The sequence below is a fragment of the Stigmatopora nigra genome, chromosome 20, assembly GCF_051989575.1.
Source record: "Stigmatopora nigra isolate UIUO_SnigA chromosome 20, RoL_Snig_1.1, whole genome shotgun sequence".
Classification (NCBI taxonomy): domain Eukaryota; kingdom Metazoa; phylum Chordata; class Actinopteri; order Syngnathiformes; family Syngnathidae; genus Stigmatopora; species Stigmatopora nigra.
In genome coordinates, this window is record NC_135527.1 from 7,941,283 (window position 1) to 7,963,773 (window position 22,491).

Consider the following 22,491-nt stretch of genomic DNA (forward strand, 5'->3'; position numbering starts at 1 on the left):
TATCTGGAAAGAGGAGAAAATGACGGACCTTAGTCAGATAAGCAGCTACCAAAAAGGGGCCTTGGGTACTAAGGGTGTGCAACATTGGGGTGGGCGTGGCCAACCAGGTGAGGTCGTAGAGGTTTTACCCACCCTCGCCTGTGCTCCCGAGCTGTGGGTGGCTCGTACGTGATCTTGGGTACGGGTGGAAAGTCTTGTTGTCAGCCAAGCCTGTTTCTAAGGAGTTGTCAAGTACTGTGTCTCTACAGTGTCCTGTCCACAGTGTTGTCCCGCAAAGGTTTTATTTTTAGTTGACCGCTCTGCCAAACTTAATATGGGAATGGCACGTCGGGGGTCGGGCTCTTCTTTCGGGGACGGAGACGTTACGCTTCTCCTGACAAGAGACTTCCAACAGGTGGCCTCGTGAGCTCAACTCCTCCTACCGGCCCGCACCCTTCTGATTGTGACATTTTTCTTGGCCATCCTTCTCCTAAGGAGCGTAACCCCAAGCCCGTGTCGTCAGCCACTCTATGCGGAAGCGCTTCTTAAGGAGAACCCCTTGCCGCGGGTCTTGTTCTTCTCTCGCCAGCAGGGACAGGAAGCAGACTTGGTTTTCGGGACCATTCAGTCAAGGTTGAGAGCGGGGAAAACATGAAGTGGGGCTGGTTGCTTTGGGGAGCCCTTCTGACCGTGGGGGTCCTGGCCTCATGCGAGAAGGGTCTGCAGATCCCCGAGTACGATGGCAAGGACCGTGTTCACGACCTCGGCGCCAAGAACTACAAGTCCATCATGAAGAAGTATGACGTGATGGTTATCTATTACCACAAAAACGTGGACGGGGACCGCAATGCCGTCAAGCAGTTCCAGATCGAGGAGCTGGCTCTGGAGGTGGGTCGCTAGAAATTGGAGGTCGGGATTTAGTGGAGACCCTCGGATGGATCGGGACTGAGAATCGGGAGCTACATTCTGAAATGTAACTAGGATGCACATTTTGTTTAATTGCATCCTAGTCAAACTTGGGCTGATTGACAACACTCCCTACTGGGCCAGTTCAGTCCAGACTAAGTCTAGTTAGCTGCTATCCTGTAGCACCTGGTAGGGAAGATCTAAATGCCTGCACTGAGTGGCAAAGGCTTTGTTTGTTACTGTTGCTTGTATTCTCTCACGTTTGCAGAGCTGGGAAAAAAGCCAGTCTGTTGCTAAGGTAACAAAACCACATGCATTTCTAGCTGACAAGTATTCTTTTCGTTGTGCTTGGGGAAATGGAGATGGAAGCGGGAAAATTCAAGACCAGAGAGACAGTGTGAGAATGTAGCATACCTGGTGGTGCCTTGCTTGTTTCCTTGTAGTAAACTTTGGAAGATGTTTGAGATTTACATGTTACCATGCCAACAGTCCAACTAAACCTGTCCAAAAGGCAGAGGTGACTTCATCCCTTTGGCAGCGGGTTTACGGAACAGCTTGTGTTGCATCATCCGACCCTCCCACCACTGCCATCCCTTTGTACGACCTCTCCGTCAAGTCCAATGAGGATTTTGGAGGCCTCTTTAAGCTCTGAACCTGGAGAGCGGCCATTGTGTAAACTGCTGCAATCTAGTGCGCTTCAATACTATTTATTCACGTGCATCCATCATAAATTTGCCTCTCCGTGCCAGCAGTGATGATGAATTTGATTCTTAATATATGTAAGGCTGCACAAAGACCTAAAATGAGGTAGCTTAATGAGAAAGGAGCAATCTAACTCGAACCTACAGGGAGCAAAGCACCTGTCGCGGAATCTCAAAGTTGTACCCATAACCCGCACCTCCCTTCCTCTTGTAAAGTGTTTGGGGGCTCGCTGGGGTTGGGGGGGGGGGGGGGGGGTGGCTGTCAATTGTTGGCTCTTATTTCACTCCGATTTAGAAAGTGCAAGGCAGCAGTCCAAAGCATTTGCTTTTAAGGTCATGAGGTTGCCAAGAAGTGACGCCCGACTTAATGCAGGAAGTTTGCGGATGTGCAACATCGTACTGTGTTTACTCAAGTACAGAAGTACAGACTGGAATGCATTAATAATACAAAACAGATTTACACAGTACAACTCTTCTCTTTGCAGTTGGCAGCCCAAGTTCTGGATGACCTGGACGATGAAGACATTGGATTTGGCCTGGTAGATGAAAAGAAAGACACAGCCGTAGCCAAAAAGCTGGGTGGGATTTTCTCATTTTCTGCATTCTGAACATAGTTGGCCCTGTATGGAATTCGGTAGCTTTTTCATTGTTGCCGTCAGGCCCTCAATCCCACATTTTATTGATTCCACCCGTCAGGTTTGGACGAGGTAGAGAGCGTCTACATCTTTGCCAACAATGAGATCATTGAGTATGACGGCGAGCTGGCTGCAGACACCCTGGTGGAGTTCATCTATGACGTAAGCAACAAATATTAGATTTAATGAAATCAAAACATACCATGACCCACCATGATCTTGTCTTGCCTGGGTGGGTTAAGTCCGTGAGCAGGATTTGATCTACAGTGTCCTACGGGTGGTCTAAGACATCCTCTGGCGTTCTTTTAACTGAAACGCAGGTGATGGAAGAACCTGTGGAAATAATCGACAACGAACGAGAACTGAAGGGCTTCCACAACATGGACGAGGTCATCAAGCTAGTGGGCTACTTTAAGAGCGAGAAATCAGCTCGTAGGTGGACAACGAAGTTACGCAAAAGAGTGCTGGAGCCTGCCTTCTCAGCCCTGACCTCTTTTTACAGATTTCATCGAGTATGACGATGCCGCTGAGGAGTTTCACCCCTTCATTAAATTCTTTGCCACCTTCGATCCCAAGGTTTGCATCTCCTTGCTCATACTAAAATGGACAATAGCGGTTTCTGAGAGTTGGGCTTCCGTCTTGCCACAGATCGCCAAGAAACTGAAGCTGAAGATGAACGAGGTGGAGTTCTACGAGCCCTTCATGGAGGAATCCGTCAGCATTCCCGGAAAACCGTACACCGAAGCTGAGCTGGTTGACTACATCGAGCAACATGACAGGTTTGCCAAAACCCAGACGTCTCCAACACTGACTCTTGGACTAACGAGACACTTTCCATCCTTTTTGTTTCTTTCAGACCGACTTTGAGGAAGCTGCAACCTCACAGCATGTACGAAATCTGGGTAAGTTGCCCACCAAAGTAAAGCTACTCGAGTTTTTAGACTTTTTTGGGTACTACTGCTAGTCCGGAATAAACACCCAACTGTCTTTTTGTGAATGTCCTATGGGAGACTAGGAGGACGACATTGATGGCGAGCACATCGTGGCATTCGCTGAGGAAGACGACCCAGGTGGGTTAGGGTTTGGGTTATAATGACCTGAAAACAGGGAGAGCCCTTGTTGACCTTTTCCCCTCATTAGACGGTTTTGAGTTCCTGGAGATCTTAAAGGAGGTTGCACGAGACAACACTGACAACCCCAACTTGAGCATCATCTGGATCGACCCTGACAATTTCCCCCTGGTAGACAAACACCACCCACACACACATCATTCTTTTTGAATAGACTTCAACCAGACTTCTTTTGTCCTGTTTCAAATGTCAATAAACCAACCATGTGCTCTTAGCTGGTTCCCTACTGGGAGAAGACCTTCCGCATTGACCTCTCATCCCCCCACATTGGCGTGGTAGACGTGGAGGATGTAGGTAGTCCGAGTTTAGCGGTGACCTTGTATGTCTGGGTACTTGATGATCTTCTTTGGGTAGGCTGACAGCGTTTGGATGGAAATGGATGACCATGATGAAATGCCTACGGCGGAGGAGCTGGAGCAGTGGATCGAGGACGTTCTCTCGGGAAAGATCGACCCAGACGACGATGACGAGGAGGAGGATGATGACGATGATGATGACGACGACGATGACGACGATGACGACGACGATGACGACGATGATGACGATGACGACGATGATGACGACGATGACGATGATGATGAGGACGATGACAATGATGATGACGACGAATAGAATCCTCAACTGTCTCTGTCCACTTTTCTGATGCCCCAGTAGGTGGTGCTTAACTGAATATGTCCTCAACAAACTGACTGCGCTGGCGTTTTCTACTTACTCCTACATAACCAGAGCTCAAAAACATCAAAAATCATCAGAAAAATTCAAAATAAATGGTTTTAAAAGTCATCCAGAAACATTTACTCCTCTCACATCCCAAATAATAAAAATACACAGTACAGGACAACAACAAAAATGTCTTATTTGTATTGGGTGCAATTATTGAAGCAGGCTTAAATCATACATAGTATTTCCCGAGTTCATTCTAACTGGGCGGAGTCACAGATTTGTCCACCGCGGGACAGATGACCACAGTGTCGGAGGCTTTGTCGCAGCAATACAAATAAAAAAAGGGCAGAATCTTCCCAGCCAACCTTTGGCAAAAAGTATAAATGTGCGTACGGGCCTTGACGTCATAGAAGGATACCTGGCCCTCGTCATAGTCCACGTACACGCCCACCTTCTTGAGTTTGGTGGCGAGTGGCAGTGAGATAGGCGGCGTGGTAGACACCCGGTAGCCTTTGCCCTTCTTCATGGCGAGGGCCCAGTAGCCATGGGCGCTGCTTACCGAGATGCGCCCCTTCCTCTTGACGGAGGACTTAGCCACTCCAAGGTACCAGTCGTCCTTCTCGCCCACTTGGACCTCCCAGTAATGTCTGCCAGAGGAGAAACCCTCTCGACCCATGACGATGACAACTGTGTCGAAGCGGTCAGGGTGCTCAGGGAGGTCTTGCCACGCCCCCAGGTGACGCACCTGCCGCCTGTCTTGTGATAGCTGTAGCCATGGGTTGGCTGTGTCTGGGTCCAAAGTTACGTCCTCTATATCAAGAAGGATGGATACTCAGTTATGTTAAGATAATTGTACTCTTGAAAGACTTATCCAGTCCTGCAAAATAGTATGTTACTTTGTCACCACAGTTTTAGGTTAGATTTACTAATAAGATCATCCCAAACTTTATTAGCATAGTCACAAAAGTATCTTCTGTTTGTTATTCTTGGTTAGGAATGAGTAAATCCCTAAAAAAGCCTCATTTTGTTACAGGTATACAGTGTAGTGGGCGGGGCATTCAGCTTACCTGTGTACTTCAGGACTTTTTCAATCTCTGTGATAAACATGAGGACAGAAAAGGTACTGTGAGTTTTTTTGTACGGAATGTTAGGCAATTTTGACAGATTTATGGCCTAATGGAGGCATGACATGGAGTCTAAAAGGGTTCCACGTATCCCTTAATCCGCTACAGAAGCCTTTTAGTGCAAGAATTTCTTCAAAATAATTCTCATAATCAAACGATTATAAGGACAGGATTGAGAAGCAGTACCTCTATCAGCCAGCTTGTCCACTATTTGCATAAAAGTAGCTTCCAGTCTGGTTACCGCCGTCCTGATCAAACCAATGCTGACATCTGTGGGAACGTTCATGTCAGTCCAGTCTTGGACTGATGGGGGTGTGCTCATGGCTGGAAAGTTCTACAAAAGCAAATACAGCAAGAAATACTGTTCGAGAGGATACTTTTGAAGACATCCTCCCTTAAGGTTCTTATCTGTGATCCAATCTATTTAATTAAATGTCAATAATTGAAAAAGATGTCTGCCTGCAGTTATTGATAATTACAAAGAAGGGTAATTATTAATGAACCTATCAAGTAGTCATGGACAACTCTGGGATTCCATTTCATGTCCCACCTTCAAAAAGTGAATATGGTCCGTTCTGTCCATGTTCTCCAGGTCGTTATCTCGCCTCCTCAACTGCTCAATTTCCCGCTCCAGTCGGGTGACCAGATTCTGGGCACGGCTCTCCGTACACCTCTGCTTCTCCTCAATGGCCGCCACAACGTCAGCCTGAGCTCTCTGGATGACGCGAACCAGCTCAGAGAAGACCTGAACGCTGTCCTCCGTCTCTTTCTTAGCACTTGCCTGTCATGGCGAGACAATAGGCACCAAGTCAGAACCTGTCCAGATCTTTAAACCTCTGAATCTTTTACTTTGTTGAGTTCCACAGAGTTGTTGATGTCCTCAACTTTCCTCATTCGGTCCTGGATCTTCTGTTGGACATCCACTTGGATTTTCTTAAGGTGGGCCTGTAACAACAACAGTACAAAGTGGAGTAGTTTAGGATTTGAAGACCTTTACTTTGGTTACTGAATGGACTCACCCGTTTCTCAGTCCATTCTCGCTCAACAGGGATTGTGTAATGTGCTCTGTGGTCAGTCTCCGTGCACAGGACGCAAACACACACATTGTCCTTCTTGCAGAAAAGCTCCAGGAGCCGTTGATGCTTGGGACACATGCGGTCCTCCATGTTGGCCACAGGCTCCATCAGCTCGTGTTTGGTGAACCTGCTGGTGTGTGACATTAGGTGTTCCTCACAGTAAGAAGTCAAACATACCAGGCATGATTTGATGGCTTTAGGACGTCCTTGGCCTAGGCAGACATCGCAGAGGACCTCCTGCCAGGGGGGAGTGACCAGAGGCACAGATGGGGGCATTTTTGGGGCGGGTATCTGCTTGACTTCGGCTTTTAGTCCTTCTTCTTCACAATCTAAAAGCCTTTCCTGGTCTTCTTCCCTCCGTTTCTTCCCTTTGGTGGACCTTTCAGTCCCAGTCTTTCGCCGCATGTCCTTAAATTGCTCAGCAATCTCTCTTAAGACAGTGTTAACGCTTAAATCGGGCCTCTTGAAGAAGGACTTTTTACACATTGGACACTGGTAGAGTGGGCTGCTCTTCCAGTAGCCCAGAATGCAAGCTTGGCAGAAATTGTGTCCACAAGGGATGGACACGGGGTCGGTGAAGACATCCAGGCAGATGGAACAGTGGACCTGCTCTTCTGAGAGATTCCCGGGGGACGACATCCCTGCACGGCGAAGAGGCAGCGTCATTTTTAACCCGGCAGCCTTTTCCCACCTGCTGTCACATTTAGAGGGATTAGATCCCGTCAAGAGCCGATAATAGATGTGAAGTGAAGTGAGTTTGTTATGAGTTGATGTTCAGGCCATTAAAAACGAGAAGGATGTCCTCCAAGTATTTCAATTGAAATAATATGGAAGTACATACTTATAAAAGTATACTAAAGTACAATTAGTTATTGACATGTTGCCAGGGCAGCCATATTGGGAAGGGAATCCCTTTCCAAAAGCATTACTTAAATGTAAACATCTTATATATTCCTGAAAGTACCAACATTTAAAACTTTGGACTTGTGTCTTAGCCTTGAGTCTCAATTCGTGAACATAGACCCCCTCTTTTGGAGTTGGCAGGTATTCAGCAAAACACAAAAGAAATGCTGAGACAAAGATGATGTATTTATGCAATAAGCAATCCTAATTACCCAGAAACACTTGACAAAGTGCTCAAAACAAAGGGTAAAACACCAATAAAATCATGCTGCAAAACGACTCACCAGTTGCTTTGAGATTCAGCCATGCACTGACACATGAGACCAGCAAGACTACCACCCAAAATATATATATACTCCTCCCTTTAACCCAGATACACAAGCATGGAAACGTCGCTGTCGGGTCTCAAAGTAAGTGTAAAGATATCTTTATTCAACATGATATGACCACCACATGCCCTTCAAAGTCCTTTCTGGAAATGTTCCACAATTGTCAAGTATGTTTAACAGGGGTTATGGCCAGAGGGGATGTGTTTTTACCCTCATGGCTCAGACAAGGGCTGAAAATGGGGTACAGGCTTTCGTTGAAGGTATGAAGAAAGGTGTAGAGGTGTAAGCGCGACTTGGGGTCGTAGAAAGACACCTGACCCGCCTCGTAATCCAGAAAGATTCCAACTTTGGCCGGTTGTGAAGGCAGAGGGAGAAGAAGGCGGGACGAGGCTAAGGCTTTCACCTGGCCATTTTTCAACCAGAGACACCAGTAACCACCTGCCGGACTAAGTGCAATCTCGCCCTTGCGTTGGGCCGAGGCATTAGCCACGCCCAAAGTCCAGGCTGTCTTCCGGGCTACGTCCACTTCCCAGTAGTGTCGTCCCGAGTTGAGACTTTCTCGGCCCAAGACGAAGAGCGCCGGGCTGAAACGTTTCGGGCCCTCGGAGTGAGAGCTTTTGCGTTCTTCGTATCTCACTTGGCGGCCATCTTCGGAGAGTGCCAGGTTCCTCTGTGCGGTAGCCGGGTCAAGTATGACTTCACCTGAGAACAGAAAAGAACTTTGTAGTTGTAATGGTGCCCATTTCAACTGAGAATGCAAAATTTTGCGCCATCTTGTGGCTATTCTTTTATATAAATGAACTTACTGGAGTAGTTCTGCACCTTCCGGAGTTCTGAGGCGCAAAAAGTTGCGTTATAAAGCAGAAAATGAACACATAACTGCATGAAAAATGAAGGCTTTACCTTTGCCATAGAGCCGCTTCAGCTCCTCCTGAAACTTGTCAACCAAACCGCCAACCGACGAGCGAATGGTCCCCAAGTAGAGATCGGTATTGACACTAACCGCTGACCAATCGTTGGGCTCAGGCAGGGGCGGCAAGGTAGCCATACGCTACAGTAAACAAACAAGGTCCAGTCACTTCTCAGGGCTAGAGTAGCTAACTTATGTTTTACCTACCTGCAAGAAAAGTACTTTATCCTCAGTCTGGGCCTGAGCATCCAATTCATGGCTCCGCCTCCTCAATTGACTCAACTCATTCTCCAGGCCTCGCGCTAGCTCCTGCGCGTGGCGCTCGGCCTCCCTTTGCCTGGTGGCAATGAGCTCTACAAGCTCCGCCTGGCTCTGCTCTACCAGCCGCTGTAACTCGGCGTAAACCTGCCAACTCTCTTCCAGTTCCTTCTGTGCACTACACTGAAATGCACACATTTATAACTTGAATAGACTTTTCTCTAGACTGGTCCTTCTGGTTTGACCAGCACATGTGAACCTCGCCTCGTTTGAATGCTGCTATGCACAAACATTAATGCAACACGAGTAATCTCACCTTAATGACTTTAATAGATTGTTTAAGTTCTTCCAATGTTTTGGCTCGTTCCTTAATCAGGTGCTTGAGTTCAGAACGCTTCTTCCCGAGGCTACTCTGAAGGACAGAGAATGAGAGTCCATGTTAGCATCACACATTGTGGAAAACCGGCTGGGTTATGCAGGTAAGACAAACCATCTTTTTCTTCCACTCGTGGTCCACAGAGACCACATCATGTGACTTGTGTGATGTATCAATACATGTTTTGCAGACACAAACGTGGTCACTACGGCAGTAAACCTCCAGGAGACGCTCATGCTTCTTACAGATCTTCTCCTCCAGGTGGAAGGTAGGTTCGATGAGACGGTGGGATGTCAAGGACTTCACCTAAGAATTGAGGACACTGGTAATTTGGAAGTAAACAATATGCCTATTTTCAAACTTTGGATAAAACTGAAAACAACAGGCCGCCTTACCTTTTTGTGATGTCTCAGGTGGGTTTCACAGAAAGACCCGGGACAGTTGACGCATGACTTATGAGCCTTCAATTTCCTCCCAATGCAAGCATCACAGGGGACATCGCCAACCCGTGCAAACTCGCCAGAGTCCGGGGTAGCAGGGGACCCAGGGTCCAAACTTAGATTGAGCGCAGACCCTCTCACAGAGGGTCTTGGACTTTCAGCCACGGCCAGCTCCTGGAACTGAGCGGATATCTCAGCCAAGACCCGGTTGACGCTCATCTCTGGCTTCCGACTGTAGCTCTTCTTGCACATGGGGCAAAGAAACCTCTTGCTGTGGGTCCAGTAACCTTGCAGGCAGGCTTTGCAGAAACTATGGCCGCACGGAGTCGATACTGGCTCCACAAACACTTCCAAGCAGATGGAGCAGCAGAACTGGTCCTCGTTTAGGACCCGGCCTCCTGAGGAATCCATGCCTAGAATCGTGGAGGAACGATCTGTCAAATCGGGAGTTGTTTTTTTGAAATGGAACTCGAGTTGAGCAGGAAGAAGTCAGGAATGCCGTGTTAGGAATGTCAACCAACCTGATGGCGCAAGGACCTTAATACCTATTACACCATGACTTACGCTTTAGCATTGAAATATCATTCAGGGCTACATTTAGCAGCCATTGACGGTTATCGATGCATTTTGGGATGGATATCCCTTCATTGGCTGTTACCCAGTCCAAATGGATTGGACGTCTTGTGCAGTCAATGGCACAACAAGTCAATCACAAGTTTCATCACTGGCTACATGAACACTTTAAAAAGAGTAGCACGATTCTTAGCAGGATCCAAATCGGAGAAAACAATAACAAAATGGACTTTGTTATATCAATAAATACTCACTGTTAATGCTTTCTGGACGCTGTTCCTTTGGTAGTGAGGCTCCTGATTCCCACGGACGTTTGTCGGACCTCCCACACCCTCATTTGGGCGACGCCCTGAAACTAGACACCTGAGAACGACGTCGTTTGTTTACTTTTGTTATTTTAAATATCTTGTTCCTCTAAGCCAGGTAGACAAACTGAATTTAAAGCAACACATGATGACAAACAAACCAGATCTTATATGTACACACAAAAAACACAGTACTTATGAAAAACTGAAAAAACTTGGCGTTTTGTCAATGTTTAATGGACATTTTGGTTTACTTTGGTAAAAAAAAGTATTCCTTCAACTTTAACTGAGTCAGGCAATTAAAATGAAAAGAACAGACCTAATTATTAGGACAATTTGCTCTTTTTTTCTAAACAATTCAGCAATATTCTTCAAATTCCTTATATACACACACATAATGTATACATTATAGACACAAGGCAATTCTATACATGTTTGCGAGTATTAAAATACACGCAGTAAATCAAAATGTTTGATATAGTTTCGACAAAACAAATGACCCTGCAGAGGCACCACAAAAATCCCACCCCCAAAAAAACTTCTCTTTGGTTTTCCAGTCACATCAAGTAATGTTTTTTTTTCTCAAAAAAATGCTTCCATGTGGAGTTTCAAACTCAAATTGCACCAAAACAAAAAATCATTTGTCCACTTGGGGTCTGGATTTAATAAAAACCGAACCCCAGAGGGATTCCCAGAACCAGTCCCAGTCCCAAACTCTCCCTGAGGCCCCTCAGTTGCTCCTCTCCGAGCCGGATCTTGTCCTCCAGCTGCTTCTGCTCCACCAATAGCGCCGCTTTCATCTTCACAAAATGGCTGTGGGAGATATAAGCCAATCATGAGCCAGGACAGAGACACCAGACCTTCAATTACTTGTACCTGTAGTCTCGGTGCTGGTCTGGGGAAAGACACCGGGCCAGAACTCGGCTCACAACTTGCTCCCTGCGGTCAACATGGTCCCTCAAGTCTTGGGCTTCTGACAGCTGTCGCATGAGCTGGCGTTTTTTCTCCAGCAGGGAGAGCTAGATAGCAAACATAGAAGATTTTGTAAAGTTTCTTTTGAATGAAGGCCACGCTGTGAGCCTTCTCACCCTCTCGTCGTCGTCCCTTTCTGGGTCGAGCGTGTCCAGCGCTGTCTCAACCCTCAGCAGTCGTCCCGACAAGGACAAAAGCAAGCTAACCACTTTGTCCAGGTCTCCGATAAACATGCGGAACTTGTCCACCTCGTTGGGTTTGCACACAGCCACGACCATGCTCTCTACCTCCTCCCCCAGCTGTGAGTTAGCCCGGACATCATCCTGAAGCCCCCGCTGGGCTTCCCTTAGCACCCCCAGCTTTTTACGCAAGCTCTCCATTAGCTGTCTCTGTACATGGAAAAAGATAGAAAGAGAAATCTCCACGATATGGTGTTTGAAAACTGTAGCTCACCTTGTAGGTCAGCTCATCGTCCTCATCCCTCTCTTTCTTCCCTGTCAATTCCTTCATTTGTGACAAAAGCTGAGCCTTGGCTGTTGACGTACTGTAATAAGACGAACAGCTAGAGCTGGCGCCGGACCGCCTGTCACAGAAGGACATTGAAACCATGACAAAATGTCCACTATTTTAACAGAAGAGTCAGCAATTGGACAATGTAAAGACGTTACCTATCTAAACTGTCAGTACTGTGCTCAGGGTTATGGAAGGCACCCCTCCAGCTTTCAGTAACCGACTCGCCTTCGCTGCTGTGAGGGAAGAACTCGTCCAGGCTCAGCTTCTCCCGGCTACTCTCGAATTCCTCCTCTGCCGAGCTGAGTACGTCGCTCACCGGTTTGGCTCTCGGCACCGGTAAACTGTCAATATCGGTTTCCAGGACGGTGACTGGCAACGCGAAGCAAGGTAGTTCACTAGTGAGAAGCTCCTCCACGGAAAGTCTGTCCTCTTCCTGGAAGTCGTCAATGTCTGTCTCTATGGGGACCTCCTGTTCTACATCTAGGCTGTGTGTAGGGCTTAGAGTGCAAGTTGATTCCGATTCGTTTACCTTTTGTGGCTCATTAAAAACCCCTCGTGGTTTATCTTCCGGCTCATAGAAAGATTCAGGGATTAAATCCCCATCTAGATGTCCATTTGTCGGGACTATAGGCCTGAAGGCCCGCCTAGAGAACACTGGACTTGGAAGGCCGGCGGAAACTGAGGGCTCGGGGTACTGAGGACGATTGGACGGGACGTGGCTCAAGTTAGATTCTTGCATACGGGATTGATGACAGTTGGAGCAGAACTCTACGACTTCCCGTCTTTGAGGGGGGAGGCTGTAGGACCTCTGCCTCGATGGCTCCGAGGTGGAGTGATCCAAAGAGCAGGGGTCTGCTATAGGTGGGGCTGTGCAAGAAAACGCATGGTGGGACGCACGTCTGCGATGAAATTGCTCCCAATTGGGTGGCGGCGGCCTTGGGGGAGGTGCTTTTTTCTGGGGCTCCTCTCCATCTGTTCGTTCTACCACTTCGCTCAACCTGTGGCTGGTAGAACGTGACGGGGATCGGTGCCGGACCCGGAGGTCGTTTTCGGAAACGGCACGCCCTCTTTGCGATAGTGGTGCTGTAATGTGTCCATTGCGGTCATTTTTGTCGCTCGGTATCTGTGATGCCGGCTGGGATGGTTGATAATGTAGACTGGTGGCATCTGCTGGCTGTCTCCAGTCCCTGTAAGGGGATTCAGAGAGTCAACATGTGGGGTCCACTCTAAACTTTAACATTATGGTCATCATACAAGAACCATTGTAGGTAAATAGTCATTTATGGCCAGTGTGACTGAGCAGGATTTCCTGCCAACTCCTCAACAATCCACTAGGGACTAATTTAGCAACAATTACCCAAAGATGACGTGAGTGTGTGAGCAAAATGAGGACGTTTACTTATTGTATACTTGAAGGAAGTGTCTCACCTCTCTGTCAGGCTGTAATTTCTGTTCAGTTTGCTTGCTTTGTGCTGCCGGGTGGGATACTGCAATCACAGAAGACATTGTTAGGTCACATGGGTAACAAGTCTTTCTTAAAAAGACTACCACACTTACTTGAGTTGGGGTGTGGCTTCTGGGCGAGAAACCTGGGTGCAGAGATGGCTGGACAGTTGTCTCGACTCGGTAAAATGCAGATGATTCCACTTGACCACTGTGATTTTTGTCAGAATCCCTGTCTTTTATATAAGAACTGCTGTGCAAGTCTTTCCTTTGCCTTTCCAGTTCGTCCCTTGGTTCTCTTTGGAGATTTTCAGTCTCCTTTGGCCTTTCTAGGTCCGGCTCCACCTGATATTCCCACTGTCTCACCCTTTCCCGTTGTTCCTTCTCCCTTACCCTCTCTCTTTGCCCTTCCTTTTCCTTCTCCTGCTGCATTTCTCTGAACATTTTGTCCTGTCTTTTCCTGGCATTCTCTTCCCATTCCCTCATCGGTTCGCTTTCTGTCCTTTGTCTACTACATACCGCAGACCGGTTATCAACCAGTGAGTTTGGAGGCAAGGTCATTTCTTGCCGGATTCCTCCTTGATATGAATATCTGCGCCGATTTGTGTACTGAACTTGCTCTTCTTCATGAGATTTAAGAGTGGAGACCCCAGGGAGTTTGGCTCCTCCTACCACGGACTTGCTAGTCTCCTCAAAAAACTTCCTCCTATCCGCAAAGGGTAATATGTCCGACTCAATTTGAGAGGACGAAGAAGCAGAAGAACCACTGGAAGCTTTGGAAGTAGAGGTGAAGGCACAAACTCCATGGCTTGACGGGGTGACTCCCAAAACGTTCTCTCCGATGACACCGTAGACTCTGACCGGTTCCGGTTCTGGTTGTAGTTTATGCTCAGGAGTCCAACGCCAGCGGCGAGCTTTACCCGCGGGGGCCGGCTCCTCCACCACTCGGACGCCGACTCCGAAATTGGGGACGCCTGTGTCCACAATCTGTACGGCTGCAGTTGTGGATGTTGTTGAATTGTTGCCATTTTTGGGGTTTAAAGGGAGTAAATTACAATCAGATGTTCTGATTTGGTTGAGGGAATCTACAGGTGGGACAAAAACAAGTTTGTTTTCGCCATCTGGGTCTTCTGAGTCCTCAGCAGCGTCTTCTTCTTGGACAATTTCCCCATGAGGGAGTGGCCCTGGCGGTGCGCCACTCTTCTGAAGTTGGGCTTTCTTCCTCTGGATTTCATGACGCAGGTTGGTAGCAAATCGCTCGCTACGGCGGCGGTTCCGCCGATTGTTTTTTGAAGAGTTTGGCTTCCTTATAGTTGCGTCATCTTCCTTTATTTGGTTTTCATTTCTCTCGCTCTCATCTGCCTTCTGCTCGTCTATTAAAGTGTCGACGCTTGCAGCAGCACTCAGAGGTTGAAAATCACCAGGGAGTATTTGGCACTGTTTTGAGGGTGTGGATGGGTCTTCAGGTACACTGAAAGAGCGACCCCATTGGTGGCAATGTCGATTAACTCCCATTTCGTCCTCCAGGAAGTCAGACGCAGGGGTTGAGCAGCAGCTTCGGTTCCACGTGATTGGTGGCTCCAAGGGATCGGCGTTTGACGTTCCTTGGTTCTCCGTCGGACATGAAAATACTGGAGACTGCCGACTACAACAGGAATGATCCGAGGGATATGACTGACTGCAGGTTTCTGGCGAAGAGTTGTTGCTCTGATACTGCAAAAGTTCAGCCTGCTGAGGGTCCACCTGCCAGTGATAGCCTTCTATAGGGGCTTGTGGATTTGGACACTGGTCTTGAACTTCAGGTCCAGCAGTGATATGTAGACAAGAGAGTTGATTAGAGGTCATGTCGGCATCGTCCTTGATATCAAATGGCCCTTCTACCTTTTGATTTGGGATATAGCAATCAAAATGTCCCATTTGGCTGTCTTCTCCTTGTTGGAGGAAGCCATTTTGAGTTCCTGGGTCATTGTATGGAGGAGGAATGCTGTCCGTGTAGGACATATCCGTTGGAGCGGAAGCCCGGCGTTTATTTGGAAGATTAGGGCAGCTTAGAACCTCCTCAAAACTGTTTGGAAATTGATCAGAGTTGCTTTGTGCTTCTATTCCGCATCTTCCATTTTTTATGACACCTTCTGACTCCCTCCTGTAGTCCTCATGAGAGACAGATGAGGCCCTCTCTTTCACCTCCAAAGGATTTGACCTGGGCCTGGTCAATGATCTGAACTTGAGTCCAATCTGCCGCGTCTCCCCAGGCAAATTAACGTCCCCAACCTCGGAGCCGGGACAAGAAGACCTCAGGCCTTGGAGGGAGTTGTCCTCGCCAGGCCTGAGCGGCACCACGGCGTAGTCTGACATGTTTGAGCCGGCCGAGAAGGAACTGTAGGCCGAATCTCTCTTGCTGACGGAAAGAGGCGGGTCCACGGGCGAAGACCGCGAGTCGGAGTAGGGTTGAGTCATCGGTGTGGCTATGTCCAAGCTCTCCATGGAGCCCAGAGAACTGCTCTGGTCGGTGGAAGAGTACGGTCTGCACAATTGTCCCCACTGCATCGACAAGTCACTGCAAAGAGATGGACAGATGTGGTTTTGAGACAATACTTGGATGATATCTTCAATAATATCGAGACTAAAAGTCTTTGACTGGCATTGACGTCCATTGATATCTAATACATTTTGACGGGGAGGACTGGCCACATGAAAAGAGCCACATGATTGGACGTTCTGATTGTGCCAGGACATAAAGTCCCAAAGAAGCCTAGTTTACCGGAGTACTCTTCCTCTCTTTGTCCACTTGTTCTGGGACACACATGCTATTGTGGATGACATCATGTCCCATCAAAATGCCCAATATAAAAATTCCCTCATACTTCTTGCCATTGTAACTCCATTTAGTCAAATAAATCAAAACAATGACTCCTACTACCATAACTCTATTCAAACTTTAAATTCTAAAGAGTTTTCTGGACTCAAGAGTTAGCGTTGTTGGACAATTGACGCAGGAACAAGTGAAAAGCTTATTTCTTTGCGCCCAGACAGACAAAGAACAGCTCACTGATTGGTTATCAGATCCTAGTGTTGACATAGAGGGTTAAAAATAGAACAAGAGCCTGCCCTGCATGGGATTAAAGCAACAGTTTTGGTTGAGGGGACTTTTGGAAGGGTGGGGGGTGGCCCGGTAGTACAATTGGAACATAGGTGGGATTAGGAGGGCTCACCTGTTGTCTTCCGCGTTCCAGGTAAGGGTGTAGTAGACGGTAGGGTGGAGCTGCATGGCAGGTGGAACGGGAGGCGGCGGGGGCGAGGAGGGGGAGTCGGTGCAGGGTTGGGGAGGAGGGGGGAGCCAGGAGGGAGGCCTGATGTGCGGGATGCTGCGCCTGTAGGGACAAGGGATGGAATCTTGGTGTGTTATTCCAATTTAAAGCAAGAGGATCTGCTTTAAAATATTGCTAATTTTACAGTGAACACCTATTAGCATGATACAGAGCTAACAGATCTACATTTGTCATTAATTCATCAATTTAGTGGTGATATTGAGGTCTGACAAGGTCTAAATATTTCCTCGAGTAGTCCTAAAAACTTTTTGGATATTAGAGAAAGTCTCCTAGACAGCATTGATGTCCCCAATTAGATTCCAGAGATGGACAGAGAGAAATAAGATGGAATTTCAACAGCTGAGCATTAGCGCAAAGTTCAAGGCGGATAATTACAGTCACGCAATCTCAGTAGTCGTTCCCACAAATAAAATTAGCTAGCGAATCCCAGATAAGATGATAGGAAGCCAGAAAAGCCAACACTTTAGTACAAGAGGACATGGAAACCCACCAGTGTGACGAGTAGTAAAGTCCAGAGGCAAATGTCAAGTTGGACGCCTTCGCGCCGGACCTCCCTAACAATGGAGCCTCTGAAATCACTCAAGCTCCTCCTTCAGACGGACTCGGCGCAACAAACAGGGCGAAATGCTCCCGGCTTCGGACTCGGCGCCGATTCTAACGTCCCTCCTTCTTCTCGCGGAAGACCAAACGGGACTTTTTCTCAGCCCTACCGCCCTCACAACGCAGGATGTAGGAGTGATTCCGAGAGGAAGTTTGCTCAGGCCAGATAAAGTACGGCACTGCCGCAAAAATAATAGCTCCCGGGCTACATTATGTTGTTATTTAATGGGGAGGAAAACGTAGTGGTACTTCCTCCTGACAAGGGGACTTTCTCAACCCTAGAGAGATTCAAATGAGTGCAAAATCTGTGCCAAAACAATTCTAAGAATGGAAAAAAACAACACTGTAATCTACCTTAACTTTGGGCTATTAACTCTCACTTAAAGGGATTGGATGTCTGTTACTGATTGGCGAATATAACATGAATTTGTTATGTTTTAATCCATGAAATCCATTTGTTAGCATGACCACTTCTTGAACGGAATCTGTCCAATTCTTTGGTGACTTTCAAGTTCAACCGTCGAAGGGGATTACAAGGCTAGAGTTCGAGATCCAGGAAATGATTGTCTATGCGTGTGAGGTCTTGAGGAATGTTAAGAATGTCCATTGTTGGTTTAGGGAAAGCGCTGGTGGGGGTCAGTCTATTGTGTGCCATGTTTCCTGGCACCTCGGACCCCGCGCCGGCCGGTCCGGGGAACGGCGTCCAAAACAACGGCATGCGTGCGTTTGTCTGCAGTCAAAGTCCAAAACAATCCCACGCGTGTACGAGCCAGCAAAAGCTTTTGTGTTGTTGTCAAGCGGCATCTGCTGACAACAGATAAGTGCCAGTCAGCAGGCAACCCGCTGATTGTTGTTTGGCGCCAATGTTAGCTTGTCCGCTAACCATTTAGTGAGTGAATAGATCAGCAATTACAAAAAAAAACAGCAAACTGAGACCCGAATCTATCAAAATTGTTGTCATTTCTTGTTAAAAATGGATTGTGTACTACTGAGAGTCTCAAAAACTGTATTTTTTAGGACATAAATGGACATAAATGGACATAAATGGACATAAATTGACATACATGGACATACATGGACATCAATGGACATAAATGGACATAAATGGACATAAATGGCCCTAAACAAGGACTAAACTGTCAAAAATGTTGTTAAATCATTTAATAGTCGATTAAATGGGGCTTTGTGATTAATTGTTGGATGGAATAATGAATTCTTATTCCGTTTCTGATCAATTGAGCACTTTTAATCCACCCTAAATCAAAAATAGATAGTATTTATACTGGGTTATTTCGCCCTGCCGCAAAAAGGCACAAAGCCAGACAGGAAACGTCTTAGGGAAGAAGAGGAAATTATGTACGGGTGAAGGAATGTCCACTTGCGGCCGGTTCGCTGAAAACAGGAAGGACGCCGTTCCCACGTCCAGGCGACAAAACTCGTTTGGCGTCCATGAATGTGCCAAGTGAAAGAAACGTGGTTTATTTTTTTACATTCTTTCAAGATGGACCCTAGCAGAGAACTTCTGGCACAGCTTTTTGGAATTCCCGTGGTTTTTCCCAGACTTAACTCCAGATTTAGCCTTCGGGAAAGGAGGATTTGGAGGTTGGATAGGGAACATGTCATAGAATAGACCAAACTTCCACCACAAAAGTACTAAATAACAACGGCGCCCCCTCAAAAGCAAAAAAAATACTGCTCTTGTCATGTTTCCATTGTGAATTGAAATGAGTTCATCAAGAGTAAACAACATCCGTCTATCCACCACCAAAGCTCACATTTCTACCAATTGAACCAATGAGCTAGACCAAGGGTAGGGAAACTATGGCTCGGGAGCCACATATGGCTCTTTTGATGGGTGGATATGGCTCTAAAGTAACCTGTGAGGTAAACTATGGGAACTGCAAGTGAGTATTGGTTGGTATTATGCTATTGACACCTTACTAATCAGTTTTTTTCTCATTATACTCTTTTGTATGGATTTTGTCATTGATTAGCAACAACGTAACAATGTTGTCAAAAGAATTCAAAGACTTTTTGTACTTTAAAAGTGTTAAAGTGACTAAAAAAGGCACACATTTTCATGTATGTTGACTTGCATGGCTCTCAAGGATTAACTTTCAAAAATGTGAATTGTTTATGGCTCTTACTGTAGTTCTAGACAGAACTACAGCAGAAGAAGTACAAACCTCCTGACTCCAAGCTTCAGGATCCTATAGGAACCCTTGATGAGGATCAGCGCCTCCTGCCGACTCCCATAAAGCGCCGATTCGTTGATGTTTATCAGCTCGTCGCCCACTTTTAGCTTCCGGCAACGGGCCGCCTTGCCTCCTTCCTCGATCTATGCCAAATACACACAAAAATACAGCTGAAAGTACAACGCCGAAATAAGAAAAACAACCTTTTTGGCTTAAGCAAACCCTTTTATTTTCATCCTCAATTAGACTTGCATTCATTTGTATGTGGGTAGTACTTCGGAAGCTATGATTGCGTCCTGGAAAAATCCGGAAAAAACCCACATGGGCTGAAACTGTCAGCGCTTGGCGGTCACCTGACGTGCTGGACTGTATTTAACAAGAGGCCTTTTCATCGCAAACAATCACAGGCGGAATAAGCGCGAAAAGCCATCAAGTTTGTCGACGTGTGGAAGGCGGGGCTTAAGGGAGAAAGGCCGCAAGTAAAACCGTCCATTAGCGAGAGGTCAGGGCTGAGAAAATGACGGTGTACACAAGTACGGGTCTGAAAAAACGCGGTATTTAGGATAGTATGATCTATTTATATAGTTTGGATAGGGTAGAGTTCTATTTTTGTGTTTAATTTGACAGATTAATTCCAGAATAACAGTGAGAGGACCTTGGGATTAAAACGTTTTGGTCCCTATGTTGGCTCCTCCCCCCTCGCACAGGGGTTTCTTTATCGGGGAGCGGCGAGGAAAGGGGGGGCTGGGGGCGGTCCAACTAAAAGAGACCTCGAGGAAAGTTGGATACAAAAAAGTAAGAGGGAAAAGAGGGAGGAGTCCACTAGGGTGACAACACAAAGAGTGTTTTGTCTTGGTTTTTCCACCTCAAGATGGATTCTGGCCACCAGAGCGGTCAGGAATTTGCATTCAAAGTCACGACGGACAGTAAACACCATCACAACAAAACGTGGCTGTTGGGGGAAGAAGTTAAAAGTGAGCGGGGACGGAATCCAAGGACGTAAAATCCTTCTGAAGTGGGAGGGCTTCGGGCCAAATGGTTTTTTATAAGCAGTTAGCTTGCGCAAAAGTTTCTGGGGTGTGCTTTTATTTGTTCATGTTCATCATAGTATTTTTCCTTTATGTTTTTTGTAGTTATACTCTAATAGGACTAAATTGAAGGAGTGAAATTTGACCACAAGGTCCAAGTTGTGTCCAGACGCCGCCCAAAAGCAAGCGTTTAAGTCTCCAGATTTAAGATAACGGCATTCCAATCCCTCTCTAACACACGCCTGAACGTAAACACACAACATGCAAAGACCAAAGACATCCCATAGGATAATCATCACCTGAATCTAAGTCCCCTACCCGTAAATCTTTTCATTTACAGAAAGGATCAGGAACCTTTTTTTGACAATAAACAATTGATATTTTCCAATGTTATTCCTTATGAGCCATACTACGTATTTAAAAATCAAAATACATACATGTAAACAAGTGCCTTATCATCATTTTTTTGTAATTTCACCACTTTTAAAGTGGAAAAAACATGAATATTTCTTTTAAATATTCTTATGCTGTTGCTAATCAATGAGAGAATGCATCCCAGAATAGTTTACAGCAAAAAAATGGAGATTAAAGCAGTTCTAGATGTAATATCTCAGTTCTGTCACTAGGATTTCCATATTTTAGCTCACAGGTTAGCAAAGAGCCAGATGCACCCATCAAAAGAGCCACATGTGGCTCCCTTTGTGTTCTATGACAATTTATTACCTGATTTCCTCGTATAGAGACATCTATTGGCCCATTCCGCTTTCCAAATTGAAGAAATATAGCTAGGAACCATCTATTTTTATAGTGTTTGCTAAAAACTGACAAGTGAAGGAATTTATAGCACTACAAATTTGGTTCCAAAACATTTTCTTGGCCCGTCAGCATCCAGCTGATCACATCTACGTGCTTTTGACGCACAACTACACGTGGTAGCAGCATATTTTCTTCTACTTTGGGTGGAATGTCCAACAAATGGCCGCCCTTCCCCCGTCACGCCCCTCACAAGGAACCAGAACACCTCACAGAAAGCCCCCTGACCCCTCTGAGGAAGTTCACATCTATCACTTGTGTAGGGAAGCACGCTATGTTCACATAAAAGTCCAGTTTGATGTGTATCACTTGAATTTTCCCAGCAACCGTGCTTGTGTACGCGGGTTTCCAGATGAATGAGCCATGTTTTTCCACAGAGGCCAACTTTGGCACACATACCCGTGCATAAACAGTGGCCAACGTGTATGCTAGCGCTGGGAAATGATTGGCAGCAGTAAAAGTTGAATACGTGCACTTATTTCACAGCTCCTGGAAACGAGACCACCTTAGAAGCATCCCATGATGAAGGTACATGCTAAGAATGACAGCTAAATGTTTATAAATAGACTATAATCTTAGTTATTTCACTTTAAGGTAAGTTCCGATAAAGGATCCAAAATGAAGGTTGATTTTAGTGGATGAAAACATCAGTATTTTGGAATAAACTCCCACCTTAGACACATTTACTTCAGTGTTTTGCTACCTTATGTGTTTGAGAGTACTACCTTAATCTGATTTGTCTGATTTATGATTGGATTATGAATAAACTTTCACTGAGAAAATTTCACTTAACGGTTTACGTCTTTTGAGTATGGTTTTGTAAGCTGGACCATTATTCAGTTTTTTGTTGTTTTAACTGAAAAGACGTCATCCAATAGAAACAAAACAATGCCTACCATCTAAAAGGCCATTGTGTACTCTAAAAGTAACTAAAACATGAATATTTAGGACACAATTCTGTACTCGAGTAGTCTTGGTCCCTCTGGAAAACCCAAAGTAAGTCCATCCTGAAAGGAGTTCCAATGGTGACCAAGCAAAAAGGAAAACTGACTCACTTTAGTGATGACAAGGGGCTCTCCGTGCTCCGTACCCCCCTTGAGGGTAAAACCCCAGGGGGCCCCGCCACTCAGCTGCACCTGGATGCGGTGGAAGGACACGAGTTGCTCCACCAAGGTCTCCATCCCGCCTGCTTGTTGCCTCCCGACCGCCGCTGCCCCATCGGCGCGGGTCCACAATGAATGGACGCTGGTCAGGCACCGGCAAAGTCCTCCAGCTCCTGGGGAGGAGGAA

General features: G+C 46.4%; 3 protein-coding genes across 3 annotated transcripts; 1 reads left to right on the plus strand and 2 right to left on the minus strand.

The window, feature by feature from the left end:
• Positions 1-357: 357 nt before the first annotated feature.
• Positions 358-4,134, plus strand: casq1b (calsequestrin 1b). Its single transcript, XM_077741708.1, has 11 exons — positions 358-867; positions 2,072-2,165; positions 2,283-2,383; positions 2,542-2,653; positions 2,724-2,797; positions 2,870-3,000; positions 3,078-3,123; positions 3,237-3,291; positions 3,362-3,462; positions 3,567-3,641; positions 3,706-4,134. Exons 1-11 carry the CDS (start codon positions 631-633, stop codon positions 3,961-3,963), a joined length of 1,284 nt encoding a protein of 427 aa, XP_077597834.1. The 5' UTR covers positions 358-630; the 3' UTR covers positions 3,964-4,134.
• A 109-nt stretch (positions 4,135-4,243) lies between these two features.
• LOC144213315 (E3 ubiquitin-protein ligase TRIM39-like) lies at positions 4,244-7,453 on the minus strand. Its single transcript, XM_077741709.1, has 7 exons — positions 7,402-7,453; positions 6,158-6,908; positions 5,988-6,083; positions 5,689-5,919; positions 5,325-5,472; positions 5,082-5,108; positions 4,244-4,824 (listed from the first exon to the last, which is right to left on the minus strand). The coding sequence occupies exons 1-7, from the start codon at positions 7,434-7,436 to the stop codon at positions 4,271-4,273; spliced, it is 1,842 nt and encodes a 613-aa protein (XP_077597835.1). The 5' UTR covers positions 7,437-7,453; the 3' UTR covers positions 4,244-4,270.
• Positions 7,454-7,528: 75 nt separating this feature from the next.
• Positions 7,529-22,466, minus strand: LOC144213959 (protein Shroom4-like). Its single transcript, XM_077742684.1, has 18 exons — positions 22,257-22,466; positions 19,352-19,503; positions 16,449-16,607; positions 13,351-15,793; positions 13,222-13,280; positions 11,949-12,980; positions 11,734-11,863; positions 11,397-11,669; positions 11,185-11,327; positions 10,976-11,121; positions 10,258-10,335; positions 9,386-9,843; positions 9,105-9,296; positions 8,931-9,026; positions 8,564-8,797; positions 8,350-8,497; positions 8,253-8,279; positions 7,529-8,148 (listed from the first exon to the last, which is right to left on the minus strand). The coding sequence occupies exons 1-18, from the start codon at positions 22,380-22,382 to the stop codon at positions 7,610-7,612; spliced, it is 6,435 nt and encodes a 2,144-aa protein (XP_077598810.1). The 5' UTR covers positions 22,383-22,466; the 3' UTR covers positions 7,529-7,609.
• Between the last annotated feature and the right edge of the window lie 25 nt (positions 22,467-22,491).